The sequence below is a fragment of the Xiphophorus maculatus genome, chromosome 15 (assembly GCF_002775205.1).
Source record: "Xiphophorus maculatus strain JP 163 A chromosome 15, X_maculatus-5.0-male, whole genome shotgun sequence".
In the NCBI taxonomy this organism is placed as follows: domain Eukaryota; kingdom Metazoa; phylum Chordata; class Actinopteri; order Cyprinodontiformes; family Poeciliidae; genus Xiphophorus; species Xiphophorus maculatus.
The window spans coordinates 13,306,532-13,331,295 of record NC_036457.1 but is presented as its reverse complement, the minus strand read 5'-3'; the positions used below and the strand labels follow the sequence as shown (position 1 = coordinate 13,331,295).

At 38.9% G+C, this 24,764-nt stretch overlaps 1 protein-coding gene across 2 annotated transcripts; it reads left to right on the top strand.

Annotated features, from left to right (window-relative positions):
* The first annotated feature begins 1,061 nt into the window (after positions 1 to 1,061).
* On the top strand, positions 1,062 to 24,757 carry map7 (microtubule associated protein 7). 2 transcript variants are annotated; one of them, XM_023348047.1, is made up of 19 exons: positions 1,062 to 1,146; positions 12,648 to 12,794; positions 12,923 to 13,000; positions 13,467 to 13,630; positions 14,252 to 14,369; positions 15,021 to 15,131; positions 15,963 to 16,058; positions 18,092 to 18,211; positions 19,727 to 19,899; positions 20,457 to 20,596; positions 20,749 to 20,993; positions 21,072 to 21,222; positions 21,309 to 21,477; positions 21,875 to 21,979; positions 22,067 to 22,117; positions 22,200 to 22,224; positions 22,318 to 22,435; positions 22,545 to 22,729; positions 23,197 to 24,757. In XM_023348047.1, the coding sequence occupies exons 1-19, from the start codon at positions 1,101 to 1,103 to the stop codon at positions 23,205 to 23,207; spliced, it is 2,253 nt and encodes a 750-aa protein (XP_023203815.1). In that variant the 5' UTR covers positions 1,062 to 1,100; the 3' UTR covers positions 23,208 to 24,757. The 2 variants fall into 2 exon arrangements, with proteins under 2 accessions (XP_023203815.1, XP_023203814.1); XM_023348046.1 differs by lacking the exon at positions 1,062 to 1,146 and adding an exon at positions 5,568 to 5,797.
* Positions 24,758 to 24,764: the final 7 nt, after the last annotated feature.

Here is a 24,764-nt window from a genome sequence, read left to right as displayed (position 1 = left end):
AAAAAGCAGGGATATTAAGAGAGATTAGCCTGCATTCATCCAGGAACAGTAAAACATTTTGCCAATATCGCAGACTAAATTAACAGACACGTGCTTGTGATATTGGGCCTCATTGTGTCTAATTGCAATGTCCCTTTGTTATGTCTTTGACATGTTTTGGACTGTAATGACCTCAAGCATTTTTCCATATCTAAAGAAAATCTGTACCATCTCCCTCCTGTACTGTACGGATCGACTTTATGAAAGAACCAAAATAACAAAGATACAGAAGCAACAGAAGACACTGAATGTTGTTTTGATGAATGAAGTGTTTCTAAATTGAGAACAGGGCTCCCTCTGCTGGTACTATCGCGAACTTCAATTGTAAACACTTGCAACATGGATTATTGAGGTTTACCATCACAGGAAACTTTTCCTAATTTTGAAAAGTTACGACCACAAACAGTATGTTATGCATTTTGTCAGGCTTTCATGCGACATGGGCTCAAACTCTTCCTGCAGCCCATATCAAGAAGCACGCAGGTAAGGTGTGTTGACAACATGGCTGCTTTCGGCCTCTGAATCCGTGAATGTGGTTTGTTCACGGATTCAAACAGATGGGTATCATCTGTATGAACCACAACTGAAACAAACTGAAATTTAACATGGTTTCCCCATGTTAAATTCGAATTGTTTTCTGAAATCACTTCTACTAGTCACCAGATGGCGCCCTTATCCATTGTGCGTTTAATCCAGAACTATGTCACCAGGCCCTTTTTCTTATAAAAATGTCTGCAAACCCCCTGGGTAAAGATGGTGTGCCTTAGATTTTTCTTCATTTACAGTAAATCGTGTATACGTCTCACCAATCCACGTGTCAGAAAGCGTACAAGCGCAATAACATAAATCATTTCAAATATTTTTCTCTACAGAAAGCTAAACTGTAATGGTTTTTATGTGTATTTATTATTTCTAAGAAGCACAGTTTTTCTTGGTGGGGTAGAGTTGGAATGATGAGCCCGTACCTGTCCGTGGGAGGGGCCCCAGTCACCGCAGCCCTGTGTAGGGATCAGGTCCCTCTGGTTCCTGCTGCTGATCCCTCTCAGCTGACGTCAGGAGAAATGGCGGAGCAGGATGGCAGCGACACCTCTCCTCCGGAGTCCCAAGGTGAGCACTAATGCCGAGGCGACTCTTAATTCCTATAAATAATTTTAACTTGCAGACATTCCGTCTGAGCTGTGACGCGGCGCTCACTTGAGCCCCTCTAGTGTTTTTCCCCTCGTTGATTTAAACTCTTAATTTATAAACAAACTCGGGTTCCCCGCCGGTCCGTCACGGGAATGGGATTATCTGTCAACCAACTCACCCAACCGGTTGCTTTACTTTATTTTTGCTTGCCTTTAACTCGAGCCGCTTTTCTTCACACCACTCTTTAGTTGTTCATTTGTCTTTGCTGTTGAACGACATTGTGAGTCCCTCTTGACAAACACCTGTTGCTGACATTTTGTCAGCTGGTCTCCGTCAGGGCTTCTTCCCTCGATGTGTGACAGGTGGATTAATGGATAAACGGAGGTTTGTTATTCTGGAGACTTGATGTAGAATAAAAAAAAAAAACCCTTTAAATTTGGCTTATTGATAAACTTACCACTGTCTGAGAAATGAAATGAAATTGTTCCTTAGTCCGGTGTAACTATTTTCTTTTAGCATCTATTAGTAGCTTTACACCAAAAGATTAATCAAAGTATAAATAATTGCTCGTGTGAGTGAATTTTAGTTTATAGGAAAGAAGTTTTGTTGAACGTTTATCTCTTATTACTTGAAACTAAATAAGAGAGAAACTCCCCCCACATGTAGCCACACCCCTCAGTCTAATAGGGATTGAGCAGGTGCTTGTTATCTATTGTTAGTGTACTACCTGCTGTGACTCCATGACTGGGATTTGTCATTGTTCTGTCTTCCGTCGTGTGTTGTGTCATGACTTTTTCTGTTTGGACGGACTTACAAATGAAGATTAGCGTGTCATTTTACAGCATGAATCACTTTCAGTCAATTTCTATTTTTAACTATTAGTGCAGTATTTTGGCAACAAAATAAACAATTTATAAACATATAAATTGAGAAGTATGAGAAGTTAAAACGAATAAAGGGCAATAAATCAGTTTTGTAAATTTTGCTGTTTTGTTTATATGCTTGCCATTATGATCTTAAATTTATGTGAAAGTATAGCTGTTACTTGTATTCCTAACCTTTTATTCACAGACAGTCTTAATCTGTCTGTGAATAAAATGATTTGCTGTTTTCGGTCATTACAAATAATGTCCAATCAAGTAGGAATGTGCTGGTTTCCTGTATCGAGGAATACCAGGCTTTAAAAACGTATGGTTCCCGGATTACTAAATGTCTCACAACACAGTGGTCACTATACTTTGTCTTTGCATACAAGAAAAAAAAGTGTTTCTCAATATTTTTGGCTGCAAAGACCCTGATACCCTGATAGTGATGCTATTGAAACAAACAAAAGCATGCAGGTGGCAGCATCATGCTGTGGAGATGTCCCCAATCACTCTAACTAAGGTGACATTATGTTAAAGCAGTAATTGAAAAAGCCAAGAGCAGCTTGTTTGTTAGATTGTTGTCTAGTATTATAATAATAAATGGTGTGCATATTATAAAAAATATGATAATTCATGCCTTGCTAATTTAGCAGAACAAGGAATATGTGTTTCTTCTTTGTTTTAAAATAAATGAATTGGATTTGTAAATATGGTGAGTCCATAAAGCTGTGGTATTTTTACCCAATCATTGTACCGTGAAAACTTCAGACTGCCTCATACCCACTGTAGCAACTGTAGAACTGTAACAACAACAAGTTTTTACTCTGAATGCAGCACTAAAGCCTACGCCCCAACGCTATGAATGGGCATTCAGTGTTGGCTTAAGCATAATTAGTTGTAGTTCTAAAAGTCAATACATTAATGCCAGGGAAGTGTAGTTTCTCCACTACACTTTCCTTTCTCCAACACACCTGAATCATATTAATGGCCTCATTTCCTTCCGTTAATATGACTAAGATTGTATGAATGATACAACTGCATGATGTTCTGATGAGAAAATTCAGCTATTTGATTCAAATGTGTTGGAGAGGCGGTGGATCTAAAAGTTGCAAGATAGAATTTAAATTCTGTGTTTGTTTTCTGTTGTTGTGTCTTGTCTTTAAAGAATTTTGGGGGTACTATTGGCTTTTATTTGACTGTAATCAGACAGGGAGGGGGCAGAGAGAAGTGGGGAAAGACATGCAGCAAAGGCATTGAGGATGGGAGTTAAAATCAGGATGGCCCGTCGAGGTCTATAGCCTCCGTATGGAAAAGGGAAATGGTGCATGAGAAAATATTTGTTTTCACTCTTTGCATCTCTCCATCCTCCCTTTCTTCCTTAAAAACATACTTCCCTTTGCCCCTCCTTATTTCCTTCCTTCCTGGTGCCTTGCCTACCTGCCTTGTGCCCCAACACCTTTTCCTTTCTTCAATATATTCTTCTTTTCTTCTTGTTTCTTTTGTTGACCTTACCTTTACCCTACACCTGTTTTGTATCTATCCTTCCCTTCATCCTTCATTTGTCATATTCCAACTTACTTGTACTCTACCTTCTTTCTTTTCTTCCTTTACTGCCTTTCCTCTTTGCCTAAGATTTTCTGTTCCCTTCTCCTCATTTTACTCATTCAAGCCCTTCCTTCTTTCTTTCCTTCCTTCCTTGAGTCCTAACACACTTCTTCTTTCTGTCCTTTTATGTCCCCTTATTTCATTGTGTTAACCCTCTTTTCTTCCTTGTGTGCTTTCCTTCTTTCTTTCATTTAGTCCTTCCTGTCTTTCAGTTTCTAGTTGCCGACTTATAACATATTCACTGTAGAAATATTAGGTATTCATTTTTGTTAACTGTAATATCCCAGTATCAATACATCCACTCTCAATAATGAACTTCATTTACCTTTTTCATGTAAAAATCCTATTTGTACTGGTGCTTTATTGCCACACTGAATATGAGTGAGAAGGGCGTGTTGCAGAGCCTATCACGTTAAAGTCAGGTGTAGGCTTACAGCACTGCTGTGTCCTGTGGGGACAAAGATCAGATCGCTCGTCCATGATTGTGTTTGTGCAGCACATGCTCTCTGAGGAGATGAGGCTGCAACTATTGGCCTGAATTCCTTTATATTGTTATTACTGGAAAAAGTTCCTTTAAAAGAGATATTAAATGAATAGCCCCAATGACAAACTATTCATTAAGCATTTTGACTTCACAAATGTATAAAATGTTCACAGTCATTAAAACATTTCACATTTTGCCTTGTTATTGCTATAAATGTTAGTTTTATATATTAAGATTATATGTGAGTAGCAGAAAACTGGTGCATAATTGTGAAGTCGAAAGAAAAGCAATGTTTTTTGGGTTGTTTTAAAAAAAAAAAAAATGAATAAAAATCTGAAATAAAAAATACATGTAGACTGGGGAACCCAGAGTTAATACTTCTTAAAACCATCTTTGGATTTTTTTTTTCAGTAGCATTGACAACAGCAACAACAAAAATGTTTTTATTTATTAAGTTTGCTCGCTTATTTGTTTGTTTTTTTGGGTGTGGGAGAATATATCAGAAGCGGTTGGCACTCTGAGTTTTAAGGGAACATCAAAGAACAGGTTGAATATACACACATCAATTGAGCATAACTTGCTACCAAAAACCAGCCCATATAAAAATAATATGATTTCTCTTTAAGTGGAGACGGTGGGTGGAGCCATAAACCATGTGCTCTCTGGACTCCTTCCAAAGCAATGGCTCCAGTACTGCATTATTTGACTTCGAGTGGGAGCATCAGCAATTGTGCTTCTTTGCTCTGACGTCCACCTGTCAAACTCCTACTTTTGCACTGTGTCACTGGTCCATGTGCTGCTGTTGTCAGGGAAACCCATTACGTTGTGCCGGCTCACCTTCCACTACTGGAGCTGCACTGAATATTTTATCGACTCTCCTGACCTCTTTTTATCCTCCTCGTCCCTGTATGTGCACATCTTCGTACAGTACAAGGAATTGCTATGTGATGTAATTCTCCTGGCAGATTTGCAGATAAGAACTAGTGGGGGGACTATAAAGACGGGAGGTGGGGGTGTATGTGAAGACAGCAGATGCAGCATCCTCCTGAGGAGTGCAGGAGTCACTTGTGCGGTTCTTACAGACCTCTGCGGAGCCACTCTTGTGGATTAAGTCTTCTTTTCTATGCCACATCACCAGAGCTCATCCTCATCCTCACTCTCTCTGCTCGCTGGTCCTCTGAGCTGCTCTGTTTGTCTGCTTCCCATTCCTTCCTCTGCATTGCACTGGGTTTATTCTTGACTCATCATTTTTTGCCTTTCTTTGGCTGTCCTCAAAATTACTTTATTTTTGTATCATCTGAAAATCTTTTTAGATTTAAAATAGCTTGTTTAACATGGTTGCGGGTATTTATCTGTAAGAGACCTACATCTTCCTGAAGAAGAGCGCTGTTAGGGGTGACCCTGACCTCCAAAGTCCTCTGGAACAGTTCCGTATCTCCTTTGGGTGGGGTGGGATGGGCAGAGCTCAGGTGAGTTAGCCTGGGGGCTCGAGCGGTTGCAACAGGGCAGGCGATGCCGTATGGGAAAGCAGGAGGAGGTGGAGGAAGTGGATCACCCAGAGACAAGTGGAAGCTAAGGAAGAGAGGCAGCCGGCTGACGATTCAACCGCTCTTTACCATCACTGAGGAAGAGGAGGTACAGAGAAGGAGGGAGGCTGGCAGGAAAAAGAAACGAGGTATGAAGAAAAGTAGACTGACGGGTGTCCAATGTGACCGTGCAAGTTTGAGTGTGCATTAATGTATCTAAATTAAAGGCATTATCTGGGACAAAGAGTTTATAACTGAACTGAGGAAACTTTGAGCATTCTCCAGAGAGTCGGCGCTGCAGATGCTCTGAAAATGTGACGCACCAAAGATTTGCAGACTTCTTTTTTTTCTTTTTACTGTGTGGCTCATTACATATTTATACTTGACAGTAAAATATCTTGCTGCACTTTGCTTTATGGGGTTTGGATTAGCCTGCGCTTTGCAGACACCATTGGTGCACAGGGTCTGTGATGATGGACACTTTTGTTTGTGCAAGAAAGAAAATTAGCTGAGCCTGCAAGATTGGGTCAAGACAAGGACAGCAGAGATGAGAGCGGAGGTGCAGTGTGCTTCACACGTGTATGCGATGGTAATGCGTTTGTAAGCAAAGAGGTCTGTCAACACTCCAGCATAAGACTGCAGTCACAGCAGTAAGAAATGTGCAGTGCTGGGATTTTCTCTTAAAATTGGCAGGTCTTCAAAAGTTAAGTATTTCTGGTAATATTTTTAGGAAGAGGTTGGAATTACAGCTTTTACTTGTTTCTGGTCACAAGATACCGTAACTGACAATAGTATAGTGGCCTAGAACTAACGCATCACCCTGAACATGATATTACCACTGTCAAACATGATGGTTGCAGAATTATTCTGTAGGGAGGCTTTTTTTTTAAATAGCACTGCTTATAAGAAGATGAACTGAACTAAATGCGCAGACCTACATTTGGTTAAGAATGTACAGCAAAACCTTTTGCTTGTTTTTCACTGACTCCATCCTTTGACTGAGCTGATCTATTTTGCAACTAAAATGGGGAAAGGTTTCAGCAGAAGTCTTTCCATGTTACAACTATGAACGATTTTGCTTTCCCAATAAAATACACTGTAGTTTGAGGGTGAAACATGACAAAAATGTGTAAAAACACAAAGTTTAATTTTTTTTAATACGCACTACGTGTTTTAACTGGAAGGAACAGCTGAAAGTTTTGATTCATTGTATTTTGATTGTTTAACTTGCTGTGCAAATATTTTCCCTGAAAATTACCAGATGAAGTAATATTGTCTTTAACTCGAGACTTTGTGGACAATTCAAAAGTATAATAAGGTAGCCTTTCAGAAATCTCTTGACAAAAGTAAGATGGCACACTTTCAGTCTGATTTTTGTTTCTGCATAAATATTGCTGTTTGTGAGGACCTAGCAGACATTTTTACGTCCAATGCAGCTTGGAGCACAAAATTATAAAAACCTCTGTTGTTGCACCTTTCGTCCAGACCTGAATGCCCATTCCAGAGCTATAAAGGAATATTCTCAACCCTGCCCCCTTTGTCGCTCTGGTGTTTGGAGGTTACAGTTTGGCTTAGCATTAGCAGCAGCTAATCCTCTCAGGCTGCAGAGAAGGAAGGAGCTGCACACTGTGCCTGACTGTTACCCACTGGCCTGGACGGCAGAGCATTAATCGCCAACTCTGACCATTTAATCTGACTGGCGATGAATGCAGATAGACTGGGGGGGAGGGTGTGCAGACCGACAGACAACGAGCGGAGGAGGAGGGAGGGCCAGATTAAACAGTCACACTCTCGCTTATATCTCACTTTGTGTAGCACATATTCATGCAAAGCGCATAAACACACACACACATGCACACGCAAACAAAAGGATGGGGACTGGCGAGTCAACAGCGGTGACACCGACTGACCTCGCTCATTTTCTAAATCTAATTTAGGAAAAGTGGGATGGAGGAGTTTTCCTTTTGGCTTCTACCTGGACTGTGGACTTTGTATTTGAGCTCAGATTCTGCCGGGAAGAATGTTTTCAGGAAGTAGGAACCCTGCTGCCGACCCTGTGATTAATCTAGTTGAAGTGGACAGACCAGGCAGGGTCAGAGGTCCCACGTTTGGATTAATACATCTGACATTATGAACAACTCAGGTAAAACCTTGTGCCTCGACCAACTGGAGGAACTGTATTAAATAAAATTGTATTGTATTTTGATCAATCAATAGATGAAGATAAGAACTGTGGAAAAGAGGAGTCAAAGGGCATAAGATTGGGCTTTATTATGGTCAGAAGTCAAAGAAGGTACTTTGACTGTATCTTTTACTGTGCGTTATGCTTTTAGTTCACCAAAATCTCATTACCATCTGGAGATTTTTGTACTTATATTCTGTACAATATTATATTTTGGCAGGGGAAAAAACTTTTATCTCCAAAAATTTAACTCTTCATGAAATGAACACATCTTCTTTATGTACATGAATGCTGTCTGGCTAAAGTCATGTGCTATTTTAGTTATTTTCAGCTGTTTTTATCACTGAAACCACAGACCGATATGAAGGATGATAAATACAGTTGATTATCACGAGAAAACAAAAGTAAAATTGGAGATGCACAGCAAAAATGTCCTTTTCACCACTTAAGTTGTAAGTTTAAACATCTTCAAACACAAACCACCATCTTCCAGTTTCTGAGAAGCCCTCCCTTTTTATGCTTTGTAATGTAGTTCATTACTTAACCCACATAGTTGAATGTTTAAAAAAAAAATGTTGGAAGCTTAAGAGCAGCATGACTCTGGTTACAGGACGCCTCTATTGTGAGCAGGTTCAATTACACTGCATAGCAGGTTTAATGTGTTTGCGAATGGTGTTAAACAGCAGGCGAGTGTGCACAAGCAAATACACTTTGAGCTATCTGAGGTTCGTTGATTCAGTGACCTTTGCAACAGAAAGATGCTTGTGAGATGCACAGAAAGGACACGGCTATGCTGAAAATATAGCAGATCAGTGGAGAGGTTATTGCGACTGATTGTTTTTAAAATATACTATTTGTACCAACAGTTTGATTTTATTATTATTATTATTATTATTATTATTATTATTATTATTATTATTATTATTATTATTACTATTATCACTTGTTTGATATGAAGTACCCATCACTTGTTTTTTGGTTTTCCAAGATCGGGTTTCTGAGATAAATACTCTCTCTCTTCCCAGCTACTCTGCCATGAAATACTCCAGCACTTTTGGTTGTTGGTTTTTCACTACCTGGGTTTCATAAACTCCAAGTGAACGTTCAAGTTTGAAGCAGAAATGTACGGCAGTGTTTGGATTGATGTTTAAATCTTTCATTTTAATGGACAATATTGCTTCATATTATGGGGATAAATTGGAAAATGATATTGCCCAATATTGCAATGACAATATCAAATCACTACAGTATATAAAACATATGGGGAAAATAAAATAGAGCACAGAAAAAATTGTATTTCTACACTCTAGTTTCTGTCTCTGTCTGAAATGTCCATTCATTCATCCATCGTCTGATCTTTTTTCTTTCAGACTTTATGTTTAAAGCCAAACTTTGCAATTCACATAATTTATTTTGTATTTTCACATAAAAATTGTATTAAGAACTGAAGTATGTAAAAGTATGAAATTTTCTCAGGAATACATTGTGGGGACACACTGTATGATTATTTATGTATCTCCTCTTTTTTTCTTTCTGTTCAATAATCAGTCTATAAACTTTTAACCAGTTGGTGACAAAATCAGGTTTGAACATTTAGAGCAGTGAATTATTTCAACTGGCTAAAGTATGTTCTGTAGGTGCATAATAGCTGAATTAATGGGACTAGGATGTCACATCCAAATCCTACACTTAGTATGAAGACACTTTTGTAACTCATTAAATATGTATTTACTTCAACATAGTCTCATTTTTTGAGCATGTGCTTGTTCACATATATATTTGATAGCCTCTGTGTAGCTTTCTTTTGGGCGATGCACACTGCTTCCGAACTTAGCTTTGTGCATTTGTTTTAACAACAGCAGAGTGGGGCATAAAGCACCTCACACTACTGAGCATCCTGTTCTGCATGCTGCACTCAAAATACAGTTTATTTAAGCTTTCACTTCTTGGTGGATCCATTCACACAAACTCCACTATATTTGGTGTTAGTGTTTTCAAATCGCCTTGAGATACTCTCAACTTGCTTTTTGTCTTCAAACAAAGAATGTGTGGTCTCTGTTGGCACAAATGAATGGAAATTAGCACAGCGTATGATGCATAAAAACAGAGGAAGCTTTTTGTCTTGGTTTATTGCAAAGCTAAAGGACCTACTGAAGTAGCCTAACTATTATAATAAGTAATTGTGGACTTTAACATTGACAACATTCAGCTCTTTCATACTGCAGTCTATTGTGTTGAATTATATTTGAATTCTGCTGGCCAAGAATAAGGTGGATTATTCCTGACATCTATTCAGGAGAAGGTCAAAGTAAGGACGCACCAATCAGGCGGTCAGAGGCAAACAATAAAAATCAGCTACTACATTTTGGCAATATATGCTTTGATGGATCGTTTGAGATAATGCAATGCCTTAATTTGTGCTAGATTCAAAACTCTACCAAAGAACCTGTAGCATATTTTTCCATTTGATGTTTTAGCATCAGAATAGGTAGCTCAAACCTCAAAGGAAACTAGACATTGTCAATAAGAAAGGACCCAATCAGTTAGTTCAGACAAGACTAATGTTTTGCCCTCTCTTAAGTTACTCTATATAACAGACAGATTTTTGGACATCTTTTAAGGATTCCTCTTTAACTCTGTAGATATACATTTTATAAATTTCTCACTAGGAGAAATCCTTTGAGGACAGACTCTAAAATGAGATCAACAGGTTTTATCTCATCTGATTCTGACTTTTCCTGGATGAGTTACGGGAATAAAGAGCTGGGGAAAGTTGGCTATGAGGGAGCATATTTGAATGGGACATTGAACAAGGTTTATTCAAAGCTTTGGGAATCAAAACAAGTTGCCAGTTGTGATGGAGTGCTGCCCCCCCCTACTTTATGTTGACCTCAGAAACGCAAATATATATTCTCTTGCACATTTTTTTCTAATGTCATGCCAAGCTCATAATGAGGAGCTTCAAGACAAATATCAAGTTAAATATTGAGCTGCGGGAAATTATCCTTTCCTTTTTGAACCGATCTTTTATTTGAGGAAACTGATTTTCAGGTGCGAACAAAGTCCTGGTGCTGCCTTTCTTGTTGTAACAATAGTCATTATGACCACATCTACCTGAGGCAATGCAGACCTGTGAATGCTTGTGTACACCCCTCTGCAGCTGCCCCATACACGGTGACATACAATACTCAGTCAACTATGACCTGATGTCTTTTCTCGACTTTTTTTTTTAAGTTTGTGTAAAACTCTTAAGCCTGCTGTGGGTGGAGTCAGCGACGTCAGATGCATGAAAGTACAAAAGAAATTGAGAATCGGGAGTTTTAAATAGACATTTTGTCTAACCTTAGACACCGGTGGAGTCAGATATGAAATATGTACTTTGCTCCTCTTTTGCTTTGTGTGTAATTGCTAAACAAGCTGTGATGTTGCTGAAAAGATAGGAAGCCCACATGAGTGTTGAAGTGTATTATTTTAGTTGGGCTTGAAAGAATTGTGACATTTGCCTCTTCTACACAAATTTCTGTTTAATTATTCAAGTTATATTTGTACATAGCCCTGTTTTTGTCTTCTTAATTTACTAATGGCACTAATATTACAACTCAAAGGGTTGTTTTAGTGCTTTGATTTAAAATGCATTTTAGCACATTTTAAATAAAGCTTTGTTTCCAAATGGCTAAAATTAAGAGCTAAGTCCCCGTGGAGCCAATAGAACCAGTAATCAATAGCTCAGCTCTATGAAAAGTGAACATTGGTGATAACAAAAAAATATGAATATGAATGTTTTTTTTCCTACCAGGAAACTATTACTGTTACTATGTAACAGAAACTGCAGACACACTCTTAGTCTGCTTTTATTCAGACAGTTCATAAGATGTGGTTGTTTTAACAAATCTTAGATTTATTGCTGCAAGCATGTTCCAGACATATAAACACACCTGTCTTTTGTTTGGACCTTTGCACTATAATGCAGCTAAAGTATGGCTTAGGTGTATTAGAAAACAGCATGCATGGAGTTTTCATGCTCTCATGTAAACTCCATGCAGAAAGACCCCAAGTGGGAATTTGAATGCAGGACTTTTCTTTCCTTTTATTTTGGTTTCAAAAGTATGCATATCTCACAATGAACATGAAGTTTGTTTTTTTTTTTGCTTTCTGTGATATACTAAACAATTAGAATTGATAGATTAGACCTAAGTGAAAATTAAAAATTGTCTAAGAAAAGCAAAGTACATCTCTATTTAAGAGAGATATTTTATCGAGATTTCTGACCTTGGTATTCAGGATTATGGCATGCATGTCTCTACCATTGTACTATGATAATTCACAACTCATGAAATCTGACTGAAGATTATCAATAATTCCTATTAATGATTAGTTAAGCAAATTCCATTTGGACAAGTCTAGTCTACTACCATGATAGATGCTTAGTGAGAACCATTACACAGGAAACACTCATTACTTTATCAATAGTGTAATGAACCAGAAAATCCTGTCATTCTGGTCCTTTCAAATGTAAAAACACTATTGAAATCTTCTTAAATCACTTCAGTACCTACACTGCAGGGATGCAGTTACTGTTGTAATAAATCTCAAATTTAGAGTCTGATGAAAAACATCATCCTGTGGGGAATAATGCTGACTGTAATTTGGAGGTAAAACTTTTATGCCTGGGGGAGATTTTTCATTTTTCCATGTTGGACCAATTCATCTCCACTTGTGACTTTTTGTTTTCAAGGCCCTGATGTATCCTAGGTTTTTTTTCCCCCTATCTCAGTCTTTTTGCTCAGTGTTTGATGCCAATCTGTTTTTCTTCTCAGCATCTTACTCCCAGTATAGGTCTGAGGATTGTCGAGGGTCTTCAGCCTCTGGGCAGACCTACTCCCCCACTGGGACACCTATACCCCCTCCCATTCCTAATCGGACCACCAGCAAAAACACAAGTAGTTATACTGCTACCAAAACAGGTAACTCATTTAGAATAAATGCCTTTTACTGAAAAACAACTGCCAGTTTCTGCTGTTTTTTGTTGTTGTTTTTGTTGTACCCCTTTGAAGGGAAGACTTGCTAATAGTACTAGTAAACTGTGCTGCAGACTCGTTGCTCTTTAACAAGATTGATGAGAGACAGAGGCTGGCCCGTGAGCGCAGGGAGGAGCAGGAAAAACAGAATGGTGAGCACTCTTTATCTTCATGTGTTTGAAAGGCATTCAGAGGAAAATTTATGTTTTAAGGCAACTTAAAGCGAATCTGTGGCTGTTCTTTTTTATTCTGTCCTGACATTTTGTGGCTGAACTTGGTTGGCAGCTGTGAAGTGCCGGTTTCCCTGGATGTTACATAAAAATCCAGGGTGAACCCAGGCATCCAGTTGCCATGGATTCTACCTTACATAACACAGCAGTCCATCAGGCAGGTCTTAGGAAAGCTGAAAAGTCAAAAGCAGTTTGTTACACATGCTGATCATGTTTTACATAGGTCAAAGATCTGACTTCATATAAGGATTTACTTTGTGCTGGAAGTTACAGCATTCTCACAGGAAGTGCAGTTGACCCTTCTTGTTGATATGTGCATGCATGAGTATGTGTGTGAATTTAATTATGCAAGTCAAATTCCAACTTGTTTGTGCGTACGTGCATGCAGTTGCCAAGGAGGCCCAGTGGCAGGCGCGCGAGGAGAGAGCGAGGCAGCACTATGAGAAACAGTTGGAGGAGAGGAAGAAAAAACTGGAAGAGCAGCGGATAAAAGAGGAGAAAAGAAGGGCTGCTGTGGAGGAGAAGCGAAGGCAAAAACAAGAGGAGGACCGGGTATACACCTGTTTTGTTTTGTATGCTTGACAAGCCTCATCTGAGAGTAATAAAAGATAACAACCATTATGGAGGGCTCATAAGTTATAAAAAACTGCAATGTTATGAATATTTTTTGACATCAGATCCGATCTGTTTGGATAAATTAAGTTCAACAAATGATATACGTACTTTCATCCATTAATTGTGTATACTTGCTTGACCTTGTAGGATTATAGTGGGGAATTCAGATATGGCTAGAAAAAAATCTCTGAAAATTGTCCTGGCCAAGTTTTCTGGCATTTAGCAAATATAAATAATTTTGGTTATTCTAACTTACCTACAATAAGACAAGTATGAGAAAGAATATGTTTGTATCTTTTTATTTGGTGTATTTAATCTTCTGATTTCAACTGTACAGACTGGGCTTCAAGTTTTTTTTATATTTCAGCAATGCTCCACATACATGCTGAGTCTGAAATTTAAATTGTAACACTTTTCACAGGGGCTTTTATTACTCACACTCACCCCTACAAAAACGCTTTCTTCACTATCAGAGAGACTGAAGAGATTATATTGAGCTTGTTCAAAGCCTAAGAAGTTGCCACATTGAGGATTTTCTCTTTGCTGTTCTGACTGAAGGTGCGTCATGAGGCAGTGATACGCCGCACGCTGGAGCGGAGCCAGAAAACCAGGCCGAAGCAAAACCGCTGGTCCTGGGGAGGAGCGCTGCACACCAACACTCCAAGCATACCAGCTGGTACTGAAGCACATTCATACCCGCAAAGGCCCTGTACAAACACATCAAGTCTGCCACAGAAATCACAAATTTTTCCAGCCGCCTCAGCTTGTCAGAATTGTTCTGCCATGTTTAGTTTTGCACTTTTCAGGTTCGCTGCCTTCTGTTGTTACTGCATACTCACACCCTTCTCCGCCTTCCCTGTCTTTCTCTCTTTCATTCTCATGTTCAACTTCTCTCTGACTCATTCCCATCCTCTATCTCGTCTTTGCTCTTTCTTGGTTCAGGTTTTGTGGAGTCTGCTTTCCTCTGTCCACTCGACCTTGCTGGACTGGAGCACATGCAAAGTGCTTTCAGTTTCTACCGCAGATACGGATTGACGTCCCACTGTGAATATTATAGCTCTGTGTCAGTTAGCTGGCTAGTTTTAGAGCACTAGTACTAGCACACATGTAGACTGATGTGGGCGACATCGTTACTATTTGGTTAGCAGCCCACCACGTTACCCAAAGTCGTATCGCAAAGACACAATATTTCCATTTAGCACTAATTCATTTATTTTTTAGGAGTTGGTAGTTTTCCAGTTCTAACCTAAATTAATGAATGTATAGGGTCAGGTCTCACTTCCTTTTGTTTCCTATCATTAATATATTTTTCTCATTTTGATTCTAGATGCTGACAGAAGGTCGGTGTCCACCGTGAATTTATCCAAACACACGGAATCCATCATTACCAAGCGCCTCTCCTCCTCGTCTGCCACACTGCTGCACTCGCCAGACAGAGGTAATGGAAATAACGACATGCACATGTCACCTCCTTATGTCTTTGTCTCCTTTTTATTTATTATTTATTATTTTAATTCCTTTCACACTTGTTGTTGGGATGTTCCATAAGACTTTTAGCTGAGGGTTGGATTGTGCTAAATCTTTTTTGTGAAGGCTAATAAGAATATTTGGCTTGCTGTTAGTGTACAGAAATTATGATGGGAATTGGAATTTATTGAGTGTTACTTTGTCAAAGTTAGCATAGATTCATTCAGCACAAAGTTGTTGTTGTTTTTTTATATATATTCATTTATCTCATGCCATGTACACACACAGCTGGATCTTTATAAAAACAAATATCTCTTCCACATTGTTTTCAAAAATAATATTGCACACATGGGATCAGTAACAGTGCATTGGAATGTAAGTTAAAACATAAGACGATGTCAATTGGGAATTGTGTTGAAGCTAATTTGTAGAAATATTTTGTGCATTATTTGTCGCAGACTGTAATGCGTGAGACCATAAATTTTCATTTTTCTATGTAAACACACAAACACAGAGCTTTCTCTTTGGTTGGCACTTTCATAAATAATCTCTTTTAGTGGTATTAGGCAGAGTTTCGTGTGGATGAAAGACCAAAACATGTACAAATGTATTTGTTTTCCCAGATATACATGCCTCAGATAGTTGTTTACAGTAGCATCATACTTTTTGGACAGATTGGGGAATATTGATCGTGTTGTCTAACTCTTGGTGGTGTTTCTTAAACTGTTTGTTTTTTTACTATATTTTCTTGTGCAACGTTTGAAACATCATGTATCCTTTGATGTTTATATGTTGCTGACAGGCTTACAGATGAGAACAGCTTCCACGCCTGTAATAAGCAAAGCTCAGTCCAAACCCCGCCTACATCAGGGGAAGACCACCCAGCACAAAAACACAGGTTTCAATAAGGGCACTTTTGACTTCTTATGTTATGATGCACAGAGCAGAAAAGATCATGGGCTGAAACCTGCGAATGAAAGTAAAAAGAGATAGTTCCTTTGAATTTAAACAATGGACATCTGCATTCTGATTGCAGATTATGCTTAAATTACGACTCACAACAGTTCACTATATTATGAATGAGTACATGCTTACACTGGAGTATTTAATCACTAGGATTGGGCTCCAACGTAACCCTTTTCTATAATCCTCTGTAGGATAATCCTGTTTTTTATGGGAATGCTATATATGCATCATGGCTAAAAAAAGATGGCATGTTCTATATTATCAAGCTTGTTTACCTGTTAATTCCATTTAAAATCTTCTTCAATACCTCAATTGCTATTCCAAAAGGAAAGAAAACAATAACTAGGCATAATTAAAAATTATATATATACTATAATTTTTTTAACCGTGCATTGAGTATTCATTCCTTCAGTTTTCAGCTTATTGTTATCTTTTACTTGCATACTTATGAAAAGTATTTTCCCCATTACATTACTTATAATGTACTTCATATTTTATATAGCTAAGAAAATTTAATATCAATCAAAGATAAACTGAGCAAATATAAAAAGCATTTTTTATGTGGTAATTCATTTATTAAGGACAAAAGTTATCAAAACCAACCTGCCTGACATATAGAGTCAAGAAATTACTTAAAAATACCACAGGTCAATAAGATTTAAGTGACATGTTATACCCCATGACATTAAATACATTTAAAGATTGATATATCTTTATATCTATCAGTCTAAAAAGGGAATAATAGTAAAAGCCAACAGGTGGCCGGACTACCAAAATTGTTCCAAGAGCACATCATTGACTTATCTTGGAGGTCATAAAAGAAATTAAAACATCTGCAAGCCCATCTTGCTTCAGTTTGAGAAAGTGACCATGACTTGCCAAGAAGAAAGAAATTAGGCAAAAATAGAACCTTTGGAGAAGGTGAAAACCAACTATGGCCAAACAACTCAAAGTAATTAACTTCCTGAAGAACGTTTTGGAAAAATAGTCCATGGACTGATGGAACAAGATCGTGATCGGGAGCGCATCAGCAAGTCCACTGTTAAGATTTTGAAGTGGCTTCAGATTTAATACTGTTGAGATGCTGTGTCGAGATGTTAAACAAGTTCTTAAAATTCTGCAAACAGTGGCTCAAAATTCCTCCATTTATTACCAACACTCAATGACAGCTTTTGCCTCCAAGGTGGGCAGAACCATTATAGCGGTCAATTTCTTTTTCACATTGGGGCAGGTTGGTTTGTATAGCTTTTTTTTCCTAAAATTTGAGTTCTCTTCAGGTGTTCACTCTGAGTACAAATTGAAATTTGTCTTATTTTTTCCTTAATAAATGAAATCAGGTTCTAAAAACTGAATTTTGCCTTTACTCAGGTTATCTTTGTCTGACGTTGAAATGTGCTTGATCTATTGAAGTGCGCCAAGACAATGAAAACCAAAAGTACTCTGGGGTGAAAGTACTTTTTCAGAGCATTGAATAAGGTCCAAGCCAGCCCTGCCGCACTGCATGTTTTGCCTGATGTTGTGTTAAAGTGGGTAAACGGATTATCATGAACATTATTTATATGCGTGTTCCCAGTGAGCAGTCGGGGAGTTATGGTCAGATATTTAAACTGCTTGTATAAAATCTTGGAAAGTCTGGTTTTGTCATTTGATGCTGCATTATGATATTTTTATGCTGCAGCCTTCTGTTATTGCTCCCCTACTCTCATCTTGCCTTTTGTGTGCAGTTCACTTCAAGGTGTTTGCTTCGTCTGATAATTACCAGTTTAATGCAAGTTAATGCATGCAATGGGGTGTCCATTTTTTAAACTTGACTTCTGTTCACCTTTCACTTTTGGATAAATAAAGGGAAGCTGTGCTGGGCCTGCGAATGGTTTATAATCTGCTTTGACTGCTTGGGCTGATGAGTGAGTAGGTAATAGTTTTAGCTCTTATCAAAGCTCAGGTGTTACATGCGTCTGTGTTCAGGACTCCGCCGCCTTCCGCTGACGCCATGGGAGAGCAGCATGGTGAACCGACTACAGCAGCCAACACACTCATACCTGGCCCGGAGCCGTAGCGCCATGAGCTTGTCTGGAGAACAGTCAGGTAATACACAGTCCAGTCCATGGTGCTTTCATTCTGGGGTGTTTGGTTATCCTAAATTTGATGAAAGACTTTTAACAATCACTCACAAATCTTCACCTGTCCAGTAGAAATAAGTAATAATATTTCAACAGAGTCTCTTGACCTCGAGGGTTTTCAATGTTAATAAGATTTGAGCGGACTTAAAGCATTACACTGTCCCAAACTGCCTTTACCAGCCTGTATCAGGCACCCGAAGCTCACTGTTGGTCACCACACACACACACACGTAAACAAACACACGCAATGAAGCAGACCACAAGGTCCTGGTGTCTAAGCTGTTTAGGAAGTATTTACCCATTGACAGCGCTGGCTGCTCCTCCTGTCTCCATAGTAAAACGTTGGCAAGGCTACTGTGTGAACTTTATAGAACTTTACATTTACAATAATCGTATATTATTTTTAATACGTGTTTTTTTTTGTTTCATGTTGAAAACTACAAATTTCATAAAGAATTATGAAATAAAATGAAGCTCCATAAAAGGTTAAAGACAGTGATTCTAAACCTGGGTTCACCGAAGAGCTTGATATAGTGTTAATCCATTCAGTCTATGCCCAGGCATAACAGGCTATTGGACTTCATGTGTGGGTAGTTTTCTCAAAAGCCCTGCATTTCAGAACAGACCAAGCTCACAAAGGATTGTGCATTGGCCACCAAGCAGTCACCATGTGGGTTGTTTACCAGAAAACAAGATAGATTTTTTTTTGGTGAGGAACATCTGACATAGCCAATTATGTCTTTTATTTCTTACAAATTTATGTATGTTCATTGTACCAATTTTAATAGGAAATAAATATATCCAATAGCGAGATCAATTAGAAAGATATTGATCTACATATAACTACTACGTGCTCTGGGTTCTCCATATGCATGCGGTAAAGTTCCTTGTTTTCGTAAGAAAGGATGTACTAAGGAAAATATGTTGGGAAGTAATGGGCTAAAGTCTTCACCTATGTTCACCTGCAGACTTAAACAAAGTTCATTCTGTCTATTTTTCACATTGCTCTTTGTCCTGACATTAGACACAATGTGTAAATGTGCACTTTAGCTTTTTGTTCATGTTGTAGTTTTTGCATATGTTCTATGTTTGGTGTTGCGTCTAATGTGTAATACTGACAAGCTTGTCCTGATTGAATAATAAACTAAATATGTTTCCCTCTTCGGGGTGTTTCTTGTGTTAGGTAATGTCTGTATATATGTTGCGCTTCTACTAATCTGTAGCACTAACAGCTTCTTTCTCTTCTGCTTTCTTACTACCAAACATCACCTTTTCATTCCTTTTACCCCATGTTTGACCTCCCTAAATGCATGGCTTTATTCATACCATTCACCTAACTTCCTTTATACTTCCACCTTTAATTCTGAACTTTATTTTTATGCGCCTTTTTTATGCGCCAAATCTTTCCTGGTGTCCCACAAATTCCCACACTGTTCCAAATCATACCTGCTCCCTCCCACCTTGTGCATCATCACTGTAGCCATGCCTGTGTGTCCTCGCTCAGTTTCCTGCCACCCCATGGGCGCCATGTCATTCAAGACCCTGCAGGCCCAAGTGCTCCCTCACTGTCGCAGCCAGGACAGGAACCTGAGCAGAGAGAAAGCTTTGCCGGCCTCCGCCACCGCTCGTAGAAGGACCACAGGAACTATGCAGGTATGGAAGGAATATTTCCTAGCACAAATGTTTTTCAAATGGTCACAGATTCTCAGTTGGAATCAGGGCTGGGTTTTGACTGGTCTGGCATAACACATGGGAATGTTTTGATATAAATTGATAATTGCTTTGTACAGTTTGGGTTTCTGAAAAGAGCATCTTGCCAGCTGCCACCATCTTGCTTCATCACAGGGATGTGTCGGACCTCTTGGATGCTTCTTTAATCCTTCCTTTTCTCACCTGTCCTTTTAGATGGATAAATGAGAGTTAAGGAGGTTGGATAAATATCTATGTCACAGACTTCAATTTTATATTTGTGGAAAACTTGAAAACCATGCATCATTTCCTTCTGCCTCACATTGATGGTCTTCTTTGTTTTTGTCACAATGTTTCCATTTGGTGTGTAACTACCCCAAACTTTTTATTTTATGCTGAGTAAGACATAATTACTTTAGCATGGTATTGTACCAATTTGCTTAGATACTGAGGGAACAAAAAGCAACAAAGAAATGTATGTTAATATTTTTTATCATTGCATCTTTAAAAATCTGTATAAGCATAAAGACCGTGACAGCGTCAGGAAGTCTTGGAGCAACCTGTCCCTTCCACTGGCTCCTGTTCTGACGTTACCTCCCAATAAGTCCACCATTTCTTTAGGCAAAAAGTCCAACAAAGCCACACCACCCTCTGCTGGCAGGTAGATGAATCTATTGTTTTCTCCAAAACAAATATGAAGCTTGAATAATAAAATTTATTGAATAATATAACTTTATTTCAATAAAGCTTGAATAAAGTTCTTGTTTTGACTTTATCTTCTAATATAACATTTTTATTCTCGTTTGCTCACAGAGCTCCACAGAAAACACTGGGACGTCCCCCAACTCCCAAGCTGCTTAAATCTCCAGTTTCAGATGATCCCGGAAACCTTCGTCCTGTCAGAATCACACCTGAGCACTCTCAACCCTCAACGCCAACAGCAGCTCCGAAGGAAGAAGAAGAAGAGGAAAAAGGGAAGATTTTCAGCCCTCCTCAACCCAGACCTCAGCCACTGGGTGAGAACAATCCCCCAAGTGAGGCACCAGCTGAAGTCAACGGTCAGTCATAAAGACACAGAAGTAAATCATGCTGGAAGGATGTATTTTTTCCAACAATTATTTTATGATGTTTTCTAGAGTCTACAAGCAGTCCTCCAACTCAGAAACCTTCAGCTGGTACCACAGATCCAGAGGAGGCCAGTCGGATCCTGGCCGAAAACCGGCGGCTGGCCCGGGAGCAGAGGGAGAGAGAGGAGGAGGAGCGGAGGCAACAAGAGGAGCAGGCGAGGTACGAAGGCCCTTTGAGGACATCTGGTGGTGCCACCAATGATGTAGGTTGACTTGCATCAATGTCATTTGTTTCTCTCCGCTCAGATTAGCAAAGGAGGAGATGGCCCGCCGTAAAGCGGAAGAGCGAGCGAAGAGAGAAGAGGAGGCCCAGCGTCTGGCAGAGGAGAGGAGAAGGCAGGAGGAGGAGGAGAGAAAGGCTGAGGAGGAGAGGCTTCAGAGGGAGAGAGAAGAGGCAGAGAGACTTCAGAAACAGGTCAAAGGACACAGCAACCTTTTTTTTTTGGTTCCATGATTATAAGTACTTTTATATGTATGAAAACGCAGCATTTAGTTTATCAAAAATATATATATATTATTTATGATCAATTAAGAATATATTTTACACAGAAATGTCATGTCATGACCTACATAGTAATTGGGAAACCGAAATTTTTCCCAAAACATTAAATGTCACAATTGCAAGCAAAAATAAAAAAGACACAAGTTAGGAGAGAATAGCTTTAATCTTCAGTAATATCATCATCTGAGTATTTTCCATTAATGTTTTCATTGCGTGATTTTCTGTTATTGTTCTGATTCAGTGAGATTTACCTGTTGGTGCTAAATTTAGCTGAGCTCTGTCTCAATGCTTGTCTCCGTGTTTGGATTAGAAAGAGGAGGAGGAGTCTCGATTGAGGGAGGAGGCAGAGCGACTGAGGCAGGAGAGGGAGAAGCACTTTCAGAAGGAAGAAGCAGAACGATTGGAGAGAAAAAAGGTGACGTCTTCAAACACTAATAAATAATCCATCCAAAAATCATCCATGTTTTTGAATTAAATTCTCTCCTTTCTTTACCTCCTGCAGCGTCTTGAGGAGATCATGAAGAGAACCAGACGCTCAGACACATCAGATAAGGTAAAAGCACATATTGGTTAAAAACCGAAAACGCGCCTAAGACACCTTTCAAAATGTTTATTCTCATTTCCCTCATCTCCAGAAAGTCAGGACCGGAGACAGCGCAGGTAACACGATACGCCTCTCTTCTCCCAAAAATACCTCTCCTCTGTTGTTAAAGTGAAGGATGCTACTGATAGCTACTGTACTTGTTCCATCAGTGAGCTCTGGTTCTCCTGCAGCACCTGCAGCCAACGTGCCTCAGACAAACAGCAACAGTCACCAACCTGACCTCAGCCCACAACCCAGCACCACTCCTCTGAGCCGCCCTGACCAGAGGTGGTGTACAGCGCAAACAAATCACACCGCTTCGCTTCTATCCTGTTTATTACAGCGCTGATGGCAACATTTTTAAAATAAATTTTTACTTCCACTCTGTTTTTGACAGGGAGAACGGGGAGTTCGAAGAGGTGATCTCACTGCCTTCACATTCCAGGTTGTCTCCTCCTGAAGGGGAGGAGCAGCAGGAGACGGAGGAAGAGGAGAGTAAAGTTTCTGTCGTAGCCTTCATGGAGAACGGTCTTCTAAAGTCTCTGAGTGCAGTTGAAGATATATCAGCCCAGCAGGGACCAGGTCAATAAGACTTATATCGCATATCTATTGTCTTATTATACTACCTTCAGTTGGATATGTGTCATGTTATGTGTACACTCAGCCTCACAATAGCAATATGTGAATGTTGTGCTTGTGGATAATTCCTAGCAGACAAGTTCAACAGAAATTACACCAGATTTTACACTGTTTTCCTACAAAAATGTTGCACTCATCCAATATAACTGTAGGTGGTATTAGATCATGTTGTCTGGTACAAAGTGCATAAAACTATTAATATTCAAGATAACTTATGCAAGAAACAGATGACAAAATTGGACTGTAAATGTATTGTACAGGACTGTTCAATTGTAGATGTGTGTGTACAGGAAACACTTGTTCTTTCAGGGAAAAAAAAAACTTTATTCCTTCATATTTTTAGGTCAGTGAGTAATATTGCATTTATTTATTTGCTCTTATTCCTTTGCCTTTTCTTTTTTGAAATTCAGATGTAGCCTGATGCCGCTTTGGAACGTGACGACTCCACAGCCACGGAGACAGGAGAAGCGCTCCGAAGGAGGCAGAGAATCATGGAGCTGTGAAGACTGAACCAAAGGAGAGATTAGCAGCACCATATTTATATTCTCTTTCTCCTGTGGACAAAAACGCCATTGCCATGTCCCAAAACCGGTGTCTCCAAAGAACTCCAAAAAGAAAGACATCCTTTCCAAGAGAAGTGTCTTTTCCTTTAAGAAACTCAGGCAAAGAGCTCATTTTCTCGGTGACAGTTGGTCATATCTTCTTGTTCCCGCCCAGTTCTCCAATGCTCCAAAATCACAATACAACTTCAACTCCTGAGATTGAGTGAAGAAAAATTTATTAATCTTGTAAACTGAGATTACCTTTTCAGTCTCCAACCATGATACTTGAAGCGTTTTCGTTGTAGATGTTCTTTAACCTAATTTTCAGCATCTGCAATGTGAAAGAAAAAAAGAGACTGATGCATTTTTTGTGTAGCTTCAGCATTTTTGGTTGAATCAGTACAAAATTGATGGTATAATGGCACTACGTTATATAGAGACTACCTGGAAATGTCACATAATGCAATGTATTCTGTCTACAGTGTTTAAAACTAGAGGCTGTAAGATTGAGGCCAGGATGATTGAGTATTACAAACTTTAGTTTCAGTAATTATTAAAACAATATTTTGTTTTTTTTAGGCAACAGAGAAATAGGGCATAAACTTCTGATTTCTGTTTAACTTTATTTAATTGCTGTACAGATAAAATGTGATTCTTCTAGTTGCCTGTGTCCTTTTTTTCTTCAGAAATTTGCTTTGGGTTGAAGCCATTATGTTTACCCTTTTTATAGATAAAACTCAGTCAAAGCTGTATCCTACAACTTGGCCCAGAGTACTGGAAGAGTTTTACTTATTCTTTAGCTGGACTGTGTTGGAAGCTGAGTTTTGTTCGGCCTAAGACGGCTCAAAATGACTTGAAATAATTTACATCTGATACTGAATCAAACAAATTAATAATTTTCATGAATCGATGCTGCTAATTGTGAAGTTGTGTTGCCTTGCTGCGTTGCGGTTGTGTAGGGCAACATTGTTTCTACACTGAGTTGAAGGTGAATCTGCATTCCTGAGTTTTGGCATTTGCAGCCAAACTCTCCCATGTCTTCCTTTTGATGCAAACATCTGAAGCCAGATTAAATGCTCTGTCCCCACTGTAAGCAGCTTCTCATACATTTTTCACTCAGCTTTTGATGCTACGCTTTCCTGGGTGAATGTGTTGATACAACTAGTAGCAATATGTACTAGATGTGAGCAGGAGGTTTCTACCAGCTGGACTGTTAACATCATGTTGACTACCTATGTTTGTAAATATTACCAAGTAGAAATTTTCTGAAAGACCATAAAGATTTGAAAGCAAACAAATCCTTTAAGGACAGTGGATGGGAAGAGTTTTTTTGAACCATTGTATTGCTGAAGTGTAAAATTATTACATCTCGATTTGTTGGAAAATTAAAAATTTTGGAACTGATTAAATATTCACTCTGGTTATCCTGGACAGAC